Raw genomic sequence first — 14614 nt, 5'->3', positions numbered from 1 at the left:
GTTGTTGTAGTAATTTATTATTATTATTATTAAGCTTGCTTGTTTATTGCTTTCAGCAGTTTTTGAAACACCGCTGCAACTTGGGCCAAAGGGATAAATTACTGTGATTTGGAAAAATCTAGAGGGAAATAATTATATCCAGAGAGTTTGAGATCTAAGTAGCAATAATAGCAAACATGTTTTTCTTTAACTTCTGACCACACAATTTTTCTCTGCTCTTAATTGGTTCAAACTTGCCTCTTACTTTAAGACTTCTGTGGTGAGCAGCAAACAACCAAAAGAAAATCACATCCTAAGAAGAAACCTTAAACTTTTCTTCTTGTGGACTCCATTCATAAGCATGTTTACCCAGATGTAAGTCTAGTGGAATTCATTGGAACTAACTTGTTCGTCAGCGTGCTTAGGACTAAAGCCCTTTTGTGAATTAAATGTTTTATCCAGATTATCCACAACGGCTCAATATGACACAAGGCATCATTACTGGATAACTGGGCTGGATTACTAATTTACTCGTTGCTATTTTTTTCTACCCTGTGGCCTACCTTGTGTGTGTAAAGAGCCTTCAAGTAACAAATGACTTATGGTGACCCTAAGTAAGAGGCTTTCAAGGCAACTGAGAAGCAGTGGTGGTTTCTCAGTGCCTTTCTCTACAGAGTCTTCCTCAGAGGTCTCCCATCCTGTCTTGCTTAGCTTCCAAGATCTGATGAGATTGGGCTATACCGTGCCACCTTCCCACGAGTGTGACCTACGTTAACAGCCCTCTCCAAAGAGTTGTGGAAGTATATACCTGACCCATTTCCTTTCACATAAGTAAATATGATTGCAAATGGCACTTTGTTCTCACATAATGAGAACTGGAAGGAGGGAGGGGTAAGCAGTGATGGAAGGTCTGTCCAATTGCTGCCCTTATGGAGCTGAGTCATTCGCTCAAAACAGGAGACCAGAAAGGGAGAGTGACTAGGGGTAAATGGAGAGATTCTGCCAAAGCCGTTATGAATGTCTACTCATGCAAGGGAGAAAGAGGGGAACTGCCCTTTCCCCTTTGCTCATTAGGAAGAGAGTCATTGAACAAAGGTTAGCTTCATTAATTCCTTACTTCATTCTTCGTATCATCTGTTCCCTTTTGTTCAACTCAGGCCTCAAAACAATAAGGTAACACTTGGGGGAGAAGATACAACCCAGTAGCCCAGCACTGGAAGCCAAGATAGAGAAGATCTCCACAGCTACCATGTACTTCCCTTTTGTGCTCAGGTAGGTTGGAACAAAACACAACCAAACACTGCAAAAGATCAGCATGCTGAAGGTGATGAACTTGGCTTCGTTGAAACTGTCCGGCAACTTCCTGGCTAGGAAAGCCACAGTCAAGCTGATGAGAGACAGAAGTCCCAAGTAGCCCAAAACACTGTGAAACATGATGGCAGACCCTTCATTACATTCTGCTACCATCTCTCTCTTCAAGGACTGCATGTCTAAATCTGGGAATGGAGGAGAGGTTGCTAACCACATGATACAAATGCCTACTTGAATCAAGGTGCAAAGAAGGATAATGGAGCTGGCCAGTCTTTTCCCCACCCACTTCCTCATGCTGGATGCTGGTTTCGTGGCCATGAAAGCTACAACTACCGTGTTAGTTTTGGCCAGGACACAAGAAACAGCCACTGAGAAAACAATGCCGAAAGCAGATTGTCTGAGGGAACAAGTCACCGTTGTAGGTTGTCCAAGGAACAGCAAAGAAGAAACAAAGCAGAGCAACAGAGAGATTAGTAGGGTGTAGGTGATATCCCTGTTGTTGGCTTTGACTATGGGTGTCTCTCTGTACCTAACAAAAATTCCCAGCACCACCACTGTGATTATGGAAAAAGAAGCTGTAACCAAGGCTAAACTGATCCCTAAGGGCTCTTCATAAGACAGAAAATGGATTGTCTTGAGGATACATTCATCTTGGTCCTTGCTTGGATAGTGATCTTCTGGGCATTTGATACAGTCCTCCATATCTAAAAAAGAAAGGGTAGAGAAAAGCAGCTCTTTGAGTGTTAACACCTACCTGATTTATTTCTAAATGAACTTGTAGAAACCTCTCCAGTTTTCTTGATTTTTATTTCTTACTGTTGGTTCTCACATTAAAATTTTGATATTATTGATACTTTTGAATTGTTGTTTTTGTTACTGCTGCTGCTATTGTGTACACACTAGTTATTTATTGCATTTAAAGCATAAGTAATCATTTATATTGAACCATTTATACAATGTAAAGTACGTTTGCTTGAATTTGTCATTTCTATATAATCTGATCAGAATTCCTTCCTCCCCTTTCTCATCCTTCTCCATCCTGTTGAATTCCTTTGCTGCGGTTTGGGGGCCGGGAGCAATGGTGGCTGAGACATATCTGACCCTTCCCTCTGCCTTCATTCCCAAGGCCACTTCCATACCAGCTGTGGAAGTGTTTCAGACGCTAAGCCATTTTTGTTCCTGATGTTCTCATTTTTTTAATGGTTTTCCAGCCATACAGTCAAATTTATACTCACATTAAGACATTGACTCCATTTGAACTGGAGTTTTGGACATTTTTATGCAACTGACCCCCCAGACCAGTTTTCAATTTTACCTGTACTGGTGTGGATCCTTAGTCTTGCTTCCTCTGATTCTTTTGAGGTTGTTGTGGAGGCAGCCCTCCACTAGGCATCATGTTCCGCCTGTGCTTGGTCCTTCCTCTGACACCAGACCAATGTGATTCAATGAGCTCAAAAGCACCTCCCTTCAAAGGGATGCACTCAAAGCAGAGTAAAATCCCTGCCACAAAGTGCAAACTGAAGTAAGGCTTAGGATCCCAGCCAATATTTCTAAGATTTTTAAAAAATATATCATCAGGAAAAACGATGACTGTCACTTCATGAGAAACTGGAACCCTCAAAACGATACTGCGTTCATGAAGTTTTACATTCTTACTGATTGTCAGTCCAAGTGTGATTTGCACATCCATGCGCTTCACTTGATAGCTCATGACATGATCCACAACTGAATGGCTGATCTGACAGCTCTGAAAAATTAGCTCAACAACATGACAAAAAATCTGGGAAACTCCATTTTTGTCATGTTGACCTAAATTGAGGGTGGGGGTGGGGGATGGATGACACACCCTTTTGGCTTTTGCCCACTTTTATCAGAATTAAATTTCAGGTGGGTGGCCATGTTGCTCTGTAGTCAAAGAGCAAGATTCGGGTCCAATAGCACCTTAAAGACCAACTAGATTTCCAGGGAATGAAGTTTCAAGAGTCAAAGCCCCTTTATCAGAGAGTTAACTTCATGTGCTGAAAAAATGTGGTGCATGACCTCCCTTACCTTTCTGGTTTGAAATCTTTCCTTCTGGGCAAGGAACACAATCATAGCAACAAAATTTCTCCCTTTCCTTTTTTTGCTTCTGAGAACCACGCTGGCAGTAGTCATTGCACACTGAAACGGGCACCACCTGTCGAAAAACATGAAAGGACTTTAGGATGGAAGACATGAGACTTTTTTTAAAAAACTGATCATCATGGCTAGTGTTGTTAAGAAGAGTGGATTTCTTTTTCCAAAATCCCCTTGGATATAGCCAGTGATTCCTCTTGTTCTCCTTTTCTCTTTAACGAGACAAATTTCTCATTATCTGTTTGATTTCTCTTTCTAGTTTTCTGTTACCACTGGATGCACTGTGTAGTAATTTCAGCCTTTTCAGGGTTTTTTAAACACACCATAGGGTACTTAGCAGAATATTAAGATGCTTAGGGTAGGAAGGGCAGGGTAGAAACTGCCTGCCTCTGAGCATCTGCAGAATGAAAATCTGAGATTTTGTTGAACCTCCATTCCTGCTCTTCCTTTTTTCAAATTTCTCTTTCAATCAGAGCAGAACTTATTTGAAACATACTCCAAATTTCTAAAAAAGAAAAGAATGAATTGGATTTCATGGAAAAACAATGCTAATCATGGCAGATGCTCTTTCTGGTGTCTGATCTTTGAAATTGAAATTGACCTTCTTGCCTAGCATCCTATAGAAACAATAAAGTCTATATATACCTAGGCATATAAATGATGGTCCCCCCCCCAATGATGGAAAGATGAAAACCCAACATATGTTAAAGGAAAAAAAATAATAAAAGAGAAAGCAAATATATGACACCAAACCCATGGGGGGGGGAGGTTTAGGAACCATTGGTTAAATGACTTATAGCTGCAGGCTTGTAGCCAAGGGCCGTCGTCACATGGGCTTTTATTTAGCGCTAAAATGGCGCTATTTCCCGGCAAACACCCACCTTATTCCAACACTGTAGCGATTTTCTCTCTTCTGCTTTGTGCTTGATAGTCGCGCTATTTTGTGCCTCAGTGTGAATGCCTCACATCGATGTATTTCGCCTCACAACGTCCTATGCCCTCCCTTCAATCCCAGAATCCATTTCTTCCTGTGACTCCCCTTTTTAAAATTTTATTATGTCCTTATAACGCCATAACGACATAACACAATGCAAACTTTCTGCTGAAGTAAAAATGACTCAATCGCCATGGCAGAGTCGTCAGCGATGGGGATCACGCCAGACAGGGAGTTTTCTGCGGGCAAAGGGCCATTTATATAATTTCAAAGTTGGTAAAACAAAAGGGTCGTAATGTTTTGCTCTAACGGAATGTTTATATGCTGTTATTCCATTATGGCGGAATTAAGCGCCAGAATAATTTTTTTTAAAAAGGGGGAGGAGCTGCTTCTGCGCGGTTAGAGAGAACAGAACAGAGTGCTTCGGTGTGGACAGCAGGTGGCGCAAAGAGCCGTTAAGTGACCCAAAGAAACGTTACTGTGCCGATAACAGGTAGGACGCTATATGCTGTAAATTTAACGGAAGAGATGCCCGTGTGACGACGGCCAAGGACTCTTTAGCTCTTCCTTTTCAGCTAGCAGCAAAAGACTTGCACTTCCAGCCATGCTGGTAGCTGCAAACATGAAAGGAAAGAGAAGTGCAGAGTGAATTTTCTTCCACTGGCAGCGATATTCTCAAATGTATCTGATTCTTGCATAAACCTACCCATTTTTGAGAAATATATGCAATATAACCAACGTAATATAACTAAAAAATATGCAATATAACTAACTGGGAACCAGTTTGGTGTAGTGGTTAAGAGTATGGAACTCTATTCTGGAGAACTGGGTTTGATTCTCTACTCCTCCACTTGAAACCAGCTGGGTGACGTTGGATCAGTCGAAGCTTCTAAGAGCTCTCTCAGCCCCACCCACCTCACAGGGTGATTGTTGTTGTGGGGATAATAATAACATACTTTGTAAACCACTCTGAGTGGGTGTTAAGTCATCTTGAACGGTAGTATATAAATTGAATGTTGTTATTATTGTTATTATTAACAATGTGTACAGATACAGGGCATGTACAATTGCTTTAAAATATTTAGGAGCAGAGATACTTGACAAATTATTGCAATGTCGCTTTTGTAGGTAGCTCTGCCTTTATCATAATCAAACTATCCATGATAGGAATCCTGGTATACCTAAAAGGAAAATTCCCAGCCTTTGTTCACCCAGTCCAGCAATGGAAGAACCTCTAAGAACATCCCAGAATACACACCTGGTGAAAACGGCTTGGCCACAGAATTCTTTCATCATCAATGATCAGTTCCTTTCCTTCCAAAGCATCAGGATCAGTCTTTCCAATTTTTACTCTACCATATGACTTGTTTGGGAATATCATGAAATTCATGACATCAAATCCACCTCTGATTTCCTTGTTATCATTAAAAGACACCGTTTCTTCTGCTGAGTTGTTAAATGAAATGTGTTGAAGAAATGAGTGAAGCTAGAGAGAACGGATGAAAAGATGATATCATATTGGAGAGGTATCCAGAGATTTACGAAGAACTTCCTATGCTGATAAAGTTTCATTTAGACCCATCTTGACAAAGCAGAGGCTTTCTGTTGTGTGTGTGTGGGGGGGGGGAAATGTACCATAGACCTGTTTTTAAAATGCTACAAGTATGGAACTCAAGACCATAAGAGCCTTGTTGGATCAGAGCAACTTGAGACCACTTCCATCCCATACCAACCCACCTCATTACATCTGCAGGGCGTCCTGTGCATGAAGCAAAGCAGAGACCTTAGCATCATGGCCTGAAACATCTCCCCCAACCCATGTTTTCTTTTTGTTTGTTCTTTGACATTGAGCCAGGAGAGTTCTGGTGAACTGGAATGCTTCCACGTCATTTTGGGATATTTCTTTTACTCCTAATAGAAGGCATTTTATCACTTTTGAGTTAAGACTCACTAGCGCATAGCCTAATGGAGAAAGAATGGAAGTCGTTAAGAGTACTCAAATGAAATGCAAAAGCAAATCCATTGTTTGGCAGAAGGAGATTATAAGCTAGTTCCTACCAATGAATAGGCTGGACATCAAATACATTATTGCAGAGAACTTGAACTGTCATTCAGTTAGCAGACTGCTAGGAAAACAAATGAAGCCATTTGAAGCCTCAGTTGTAGAGTCCTATTCAAAGGGGACAAACTTCCCCTAAGGATGATCACTGAATCTATTCATATCATAGTTTTTCTGTCAAGAAATATCAAAGAAAAGTCAGCAGTTTTTTTGAGGATTGAACAAGCTGAGTATGGGATCAGCATGTATTAGGGCACAATGGCTGTCCTCATCTTTGAAACATTTTTGGCCCCAAGGGCTTACAATACAACCAGGGAATATTTTTACAGCGAGGAACTACTTTGCTGGTTCCGTGTTTCTAAAAGTTTGCAGCTAAGAAAACTAGAGTCAATTTCCAGTCAGGTTCTTAGAAGTTGCATTATTCCAAACTAATGTCCAAAGAACATACATAGAAGATAAAATTGTCTATGAGTTTTTTAGGTGCTGTAAAAGCTTTGACCAATTTTATCTTCAGTCCACTGGAAGAGTACATTGAATTTAAAATGGTATTAGCCAAGGTGTTCTTAGCCATGGAGATAAAAACCTCAGAGAAGTACATTTTTTTAAGGAAAGGAAAAATGCTCCTGGCTGTGAAGCTATACAAACAAGAGAAATGAAGGGAATGTTGACAGTTTTTACGAGTCAGCTTGTAGCGTATGATGGAAACCCTACTCTCTCCCCCACTGTGAGGCAGATTTCTCCTCCAAAATGGTCAAGATTTCTTGCTGTGGTTGGGCAGCCTCTGGTAGCATGTCTCTGGGTATAATTTAAATTCCTTTTGTCCCACACTTTAAAACAAAGATATTTTTGGCTAATATCCCAGACTAAGTACTTGGAAGGGGAGAAGCAAGAGCCTATGTCTTCTTACAATGAAATGGAACTAGAGGCTGAGTAATTTTCAAAGGGAAACAGCAGGTTTATTAAACAGGCAGGGTTGGTAAATAGGTAGGCAAGGAAAGAAAAGCTGAGGTAAATTTTGATTGTAGAACAGAATACTTTACAACACTAGCACAAATATCTTCTTAAAACTTTGTTTCAGTAGTTACAGGTCTTTAAAGTGAGAGGTAGGTTGTCTAAGACTTAGGTTACATTAACAAAGTTCCTTCACAGAATTCATTTTACAGCTTCGGTGTTCTGACTTCAATGCAGCACTCTTTCACCTTTACACTAGACCTAGGGTTCTCCTCAGAGCCAAAACCCTCTTTATAGACACTGGCAGGAATTATTCTTGTGCAGAAAACATAACGCTGTTCACTTGGCTGAAGGGGAGTTTCCTTTCACTACCTGTTTCTTCTGCCAGCAACAGCCCCACAGTTTTGTCTTGTCTGTGTAAATTAGTGCTGGCTTTCACACTTAAGTATTTTAACTAAAAGTCTTCTTTAAACATAAAGCTGTCCCAGTTACAGCAAACTTTTCCTTCTTTCCTCACAGAGAGGTTTATTAGTCTGACCCTCTTTGTCAGATTCTAGACTGCAGTTCCTCTAACAATTCTGTCAGCACCAATCGTTACCTTCTCACTGTCCAATCATGGGGTGGGGGTGGGGGAGCAACCTGCCATTCATTCTCCCTTCATGCAGTTTTATAAATCCTTTGCCTTCCACTCACTGGGTGCTGCACTTAGTAAACCTTTCATTTAAAAGTTCATTCCGTCACATAGTGGTACACACAAAGCTGACATATATGGAATCAGATCACTGTTCCATCAAGGTCAATGTTATCTGCTCAGACTAGTAGCAGCTCTCCCATGTATCAAGCAGAGTTCTTTCACATCATCTACTATGTATGTATATAGCATTAAGTGATGACCCACTTATGGCAATCCCAACAAGGGGCTTTCCTCAAAGCAAGTGAGAATCAGAGGTGGTTTGCCCTTGCCTTTCTCTGCAGAATCTTCCTTGGTTGGCCCCCCCATCCAAGTACCGATTCTGCTTAGCTTCCAAGATCTGATGAGATCTGGCTATATCTGATGACATTTGGCCATACCATCCCTCCTTCCCTCCCACATCACATACTATGTCATCCTTCCAATAAGTGGTGCTGGTGATCTTCTGTGTGCCAAAGAGATGTTGCCAGCAGCACAAATGCAAAAACAGCATGTAAAATATCAGTACTTTTAAAAGAGAGAACTCAAAGAGGTTCAGGGCTTAGTAATCAATCAACTTATCCAAGGAGTTCAGGGTGACATACATGATTGTCCTCTACCCCTCACAAAAATAGGTTAGGTTGACAGTGAGTGACTGTCCCAAGTTCAGGCAGAAAGCTTCATGGCTCAGGCAGAATTTACACCCAGGTCTCCATAGCACTCCCTTAATCTAACACCTAGGTATTCAAACGTGTGTCGAATAGACAGCAGGTCAGTTGCCATGCTGAATGATGCTACTACACAAATGCAAAATTCCTCACAATATTTCAGCCTTTGTATTGCAAGTAAAATTTTGATATAATCAAACAAGACACTTGATTGTTTTAAAGAAATTGGATATTTATTGCAAGCCAAATCTATATTAAAAGAGGATTGCATTTTGTGAAGTTCTCAGCACCGCCCGTTTCTAAGTTAGAAACTGGCTTAGAAAAATGAGCCAAGAAAGGTTTGGATTGGTGATAAGTTGAGACTACAATTTTTTTTCAAAGAATAATGTGTACATAATAACGTGTCCAGAGCTGGAGAAAATTGGAGACACTCTCACTTTGTCCTGACATGTTCATAGCAATACAGCCATTTTATTGAGGACATGTTACCTGCCAAGGATGGAGATCATTAAGGTCATCTCTTTTGCCAACACCCATCATTGATCTGCGGTTGGAGCAGGAGAGGTACATGGCGTGCAGAGCATGTGCTATGGCGTAGACAGCATTGTAGATGCTGTAGCTGTGGCCAGTCATGTGCATTTCAAAAACAGGCCCAGGGAGGCTATCCAACTTTTCCTCTCCAGTACATGTTTCATCAACCTCAAATGTTTCCTGGGAATTTGGAAGTGTGCAGTCAAATGCTAGCTCCCAGAAATTCTTGAGAAATCGATCTCCTTGTGCCCGATAAGGCTTTATGTTTCTAAGAAAAGTCTGGAACCCTAGAAGCTTCTGTGAGCGAGCTGAGAAGAAAATGGCACCCTGGAAGAATTCTAGACCCCAGTACCTTTGAAGGCCTCCTAATACAAAAGCAACCTGGGCCGTCATAACCCACACCCATCTAAATGAAGTATTTCCCAGTAATTCATGATTACCACAATATAGAAATGTAGTCAGTGAAATAATGGTCATAGATTCTCCATAGAGGATAAAAGCATTTGCTTTGCTATCTATTACAGCTGCATAAACATTGGAAAATAAATCTATAGTATTCCCAATGGTATCCCAGCGGGGTTGGTTTATAATCATTTCTTTGAATGCTGTACAAATGCCATGTTGGAAAAGCAATGGTTCCATTTCCTGTATGAAATGTTCTCCACTGTCATTATTCACAGCAAAGAGCCCAATCCATGTCCATCCAAAATGCTGAAGTAACCGGATAATCCCTACATACTGATGGGCTTCATTGGGAACCATCCGGTAAAAGGAAGCGGACTTTGAGTTCTCCCTGTCCACTGGGGAAAATGACCCATAGGTGAGCTAAAAGGAGAGAGAGAGAGAGAGAGAGAGAGAGAGAGAGAGAGAGAGAGAGATGCTTGAAATGTGTTATCATATGCACCAGTGCCTGTTTATGGCAGAATGTTCTGAAATAATTGGAATACTGAGCATTTTCTGAGTTTGTCCACCAGAACCCCATAAGCCACTTTTGAGTAGAGATGGGCACGAACAGAAAAAAACCCGAATATAATGTTTGTTCTTCATTGCCATCCACGAACAGGGACTCACAAACAACCACGAACATGGCCCTGTTCATGAACATGTTCATGGTTGTCTGTTCGTGGGGGCCAGCAGGCTCTCCTCCAGCCATCATCCAAGTCAAGATTCCTACTGCACCACTCCCAGAAACCTGACCTGAGCAGGCAGCAGGAAAGGTACCAATAATAAATAATAGCTTGGCTCAGAGTCTGGCAGCAGCCCTGGAACTTGAAGGGGTAGATCCCTATCCCACCACACACAAAGAGAATTCAAGCTCCAATGCACTCTCTCTATCAAAATGCCAACAGCAACTGTCTCTCTCCCTCTCCACTGTCTGCAAAGTCAGAGCTGGGAGCCCCCCTCCCCCCTGGTCTTCGCTCCCTTGTTGTAACAAATTTGGAGCTCAACTCTTGAAAGGAAGACCTGCCTATCAAGCTAAATTGGGCTTAGATTGGGGTTTCCACAGCAACAGCAGGAGTCCAGACAGAGTTCAGACAATCCCTGCTTAAGTTGCCAAGGTAATTTATTGCAGGTGCCAGACTGTCTGGCTTGATGAACAGCAAGATGAACATCAACGAACGAGGCTTGCAACAACCACCCGTTCATTTAGAATGGGTCTCATGAACAGCTTGTTCGCAAACAGCACATTGGCCTGTTTGTGGGATTTTTTTGTTCGTATTGCTGTTCGTGCCCATCTCTACTTTTGAGCAAGTCTGTATTTTACTTTATTTCTTTGTGCACCAGACAAAATTTCTCTCAGATAAGTCTCTCCCTCCTTCTGAGCCATTCCCAGAAAAGAAGGCTTTCCCAAATTTCTCATTCCTATATGCACAGTATCTACCTGTGGAATCTTGTAGAGACCTAGGAGCTTTGCCATGTGGAAGGAGGTGTCAGAGCCAAGTCCCCCAACGACAGCCATTAGCTTTTTCTGGGTGTCACATTCATAATTGGGATAATATCTATGCAATTTACAGAGCAGATCCAGAGTAGTCCGGTAGGTCATCTTATCATCATTGTAGGTGTCATAGATGTGGAACCCGAGAGTGACGTTAGGCAAAATCTTGGGATTCCTGTTGATCTCGTCTACAGCAAATGCCAACGCCAGGGGGTGCTGGTAAAAATTTGTTGCCATTCTTCAAAAAAGAAATAAATGCATTTTGGCACCAAATCATTTAATGACATTTTAATATATTCTGCTACAAAGTGAGTGGAATGAGGAAGAGAGGAAGACCAAAAACCCACTGGCTGGATACCATCATGAAAGACACTGGACTGAACATGAAGGAATTGAAAGAAGCAGTCAGAGACAGAAAGGCCTGGAGGGATACGATCTACAGAGTAGCCAAGGATCGGACACGATTAAATGGCTAGGATTGGATTGGGCTACAAAGTTAATTATATTATTATAAGTATACACTTTCAGGTTACTGATTTCTCTGAGGTAAAACAAGGAACTTCCCTTTCTTCAACCTGTTTTAGGGATACTACATGTTTTATACTATGGTTAGTACCTGTTTTATACTATTTTCTATAGTAAATTAATGTACCAATTTCCCTCCATTTTTTCTCTTCTGATTCTGGTATTTTCCAACCATCATTTACATGTTATTTGGTGTTATGGTTGTCTTTTTCAGGACTGAGCTCCCTTCCCAAATTCAGATGTTAAATTCTGGCATTTGTAGGAGATATATCTTTATTTTAGCAGACAGTTATATCAATGCAGGCACAAATACACCAAGACACCTTTCAGCCCATTTCAGTTTGGCTTCACTCCTGGCTTTGGTACAGAAAAATCAACTGGTAACTCAGTTGGGTGAAGGAGAAAATAATGTGACTGAAATGTAGATGGGAAAAGCAGAAAAATTTGAAAGGAGGCAGGAGAGAATAAAATGGGCTAGTGCAACTCTGCACTGGGGTATGGAGGAAGTATGTTGAAAGTTGATGGAAAAATACACGTTTAAAAAGGAGATAAAAGGGCACAACAAGAACCACTTTGTGCAACCCAATACCCAAACATATTATGGGAATGCCAAATTGTATTCCTGGCAAGTCATGTTTTTCTTTGCCTGATGTGCAACAAGCACACAAGCTAATATATGTTCCATATCTTTCATTTCCAGCCCTAGGAAATCTGTACAGAACATTTTTAGTACTACATTTGTGATGTTCACAACTTCCCCAACTCTTTGTTCCTCAGTCTTCCTCAGAATCCACAATTATTAATGTTAACTATATTTTTGGATTTTCCATTTAAAAATCCGAGGACATTATTTTGCAATATCATACATGTTAGACTGTTGAAGGATATTTTATCAGTTATCCTGGTTTCCATTTTTATACTCTCATGAGCTAAAATATTATTATTATTAAAGTTCAGTATAAATGATACAAAAGATAAAAGCATTTAAATACATTAAAAAATCAAAGCTGCCAATATACATACATTCCAGATGGCAGCCACCTCCCCTAAAAATTAACTTATCTCACTATATGAAAATCTAGTCAATTAAAAATGCAGACACTCGTGAGAGAAGATAGCTCATATATGTTACAAATAGAAAATATGAATAAGATTCAGAAAGGAATTGAAATGGTGTGTGCTAGAGTGGGTCAATTTTCCCAGTTCTTTGCCATTTCTGTGAACAGTTATTAGGATTTAGGATCATGACAGGCATGCAAAAATATATAATTTCTTTACCCTGTGACTTCAAATAGTTCTTGAGAAATATATTTGTCAAACTTTAGTTTATGTACATGGTAACTGAACTGAGAGGCCATCCCACCAATGATGAGGTCCCCTGTTTGGTACCATTCATGTGGAATAGGAATCTCCTTTATGGTGCACGCCTTCTCATCTATTTTGCATGCCATGCAGGACAGAAGCAGCAGCAACACCCATAGCTCCAACATCTGGCCAGCAGCCCCTGTTTCTGGATCCAAAATCTCCTCTCTCTGTCTATAGTATCAAATTGTCTCAGTCAAGGTCCCTTGGTCAGTGACTCAGTCTTCCCATGTATGTCTCAGGCTTAGTTTCAGATTGTCTGTGGCAGTTCCAACACTCTGATTTCAAGGCTGGGTTTTAACCAAGTATAGCATCAGAGATCCAAATACAGAGACCAGCTTTCAATTGCACATGGGTGTCGTAGCAATTATTATTATACTTGTTTTTTTAAAATTGTTTTCGCACTTTCTGAAACACTACTGCAACTTGGGCCAGATTGATAAATGGTAGTAATCTGGGCAATTCCAGCGGGAAATAATTATGTCTTCTGAGACTGGGCTCTCAGGGGCAAATTTTGTAGCAAACATGTTTTTTCCTCTGCATCTGACTACACAAGTTTCCTCTGCTCCTAAGTGGCTCAAACTTGCCTCTGGCTTTCGGATTTCCACAGTGGGGAAACACCTACAGGACTTGTAGAGCTCAAGAAAAAACCCTTACTTTGATTATCTGATAGACGATGCCCCATTTCTTTTCTGGGGAGTCCATTTCTAAGCATGTTTACTCAGAAGTAAGTCTAGTGGAATTCAGTGGAACTAACTTGTTTGTCAGTGTGCTTAGGACTGGCACTCTTTTTATCCAAATATTTTAATCTCAGTTGCTCAGTGTGACACAAAACATCATTCCTGAGAGAAAGTTCTCTTTTTTGTCCCAATTTTATCAAGGACAGAATTGTTTTTCAGGCTGTTCAAACAACAACAATTCATTGAAAGCTGGAGGACTAATTTACTGATTACCAACTACTTATTCAGTTCCGATGGCTGAGTGGTGAAGGTGTTGGACATGAAAGCCAATGGAGATTCTATGTGTAGGTTTGAATCCTGCTCATAGTGCATTAAGCAGTCTAAGTAACCCAAGTGAACCTGGTCTTGTCAGAGTTCAGAAGCTAAGCACAGCCAGACAGGGTTAGTTAGTGCTTGGATGGGAGGCGAAGATGGGAATTGGTACATGGAGGAAGGCAATGGCAAACCACCTCTGCTTTCAAACCACCTCTGCTTCTCTCTATCCTTATGAGGGAGTCCTGTGAGGGAGTCTCCATAAGTTAGCTGCAACTTGACTGCACTCCTCCCCCTTCTTTCTACCCTATGACCTATCCTAGCAGGCAAAAATGTTAGTGAGTGAGGAACTTAAGACATTTCCTCTCACATAAGCAAATACAATGGCAAAGGGCACTTCATTCTCAAAAAATGAGAATTGGAAGGGGGCGGGATAATCAGTGACAGAAGATCCATCCAATTGTGTGTCCTTATGGATGTCAGTCACTCAATCCAAGTAGATGATGAGAACATGTGACTAGTAATAATGGTCAATGGTCTGCTAAAGCCTCACTTGCAGGAGGGGCTGTGAGAGCCCTTTA

The 14614-nt window shown here is 40.9% G+C and overlaps 1 protein-coding gene across 1 annotated transcript; it reads right to left on the bottom strand.

The window, feature by feature from the left end:
* Positions 1-1092: 1092 nt before the first annotated feature.
* Positions 1093-13130, bottom strand: LOC129330277 (vomeronasal type-2 receptor 26-like). Its single transcript, XM_054980315.1, has 6 exons — positions 12958-13130; positions 11101-11392; positions 9177-10043; positions 5598-5825; positions 3340-3466; positions 1093-1994 (listed from the first exon to the last, which is right to left on the bottom strand). Exons 1-6 carry the CDS (start codon positions 13128-13130, stop codon positions 1093-1095), a joined length of 2589 nt encoding a protein of 862 aa, XP_054836290.1.
* Between the last annotated feature and the right edge of the window lie 1484 nt (positions 13131-14614).

This window comes from Eublepharis macularius, chromosome 5 (genome assembly GCF_028583425.1).
Source record: "Eublepharis macularius isolate TG4126 chromosome 5, MPM_Emac_v1.0, whole genome shotgun sequence".
In the NCBI taxonomy this organism is placed as follows: Eukaryota; Metazoa; Chordata; class Lepidosauria; order Squamata; family Eublepharidae; genus Eublepharis; species Eublepharis macularius.
Note: the sequence above shows the minus strand (reverse complement) of the source record. Positions and strands in the feature narration are given on the sequence as shown.

Excerpts from the sequence above, each read along its gene's own strand:
- LOC129330277 (XM_054980315.1), bottom strand. The coding sequence starts at position 13,130 with ATGGCATGCAAAATAGATGAGAAGGCGTGCACCATAAAGGAGATTCCT. Across the intron at positions 10,044-11,100 it reads GTCTCTACAAGATTCCACAG|CTCACCTATGGGTCATTTTC; the intron begins GTAGATACTGTG and ends CTCTCCTTTTAG. Across the intron at positions 5,826-9,176 it reads ATGATCTCCATCCTTGGCAG|CTTCACTCATTTCTTCAACA; the intron begins GTAACATGTCCT and ends CGTTCTCTCTAG.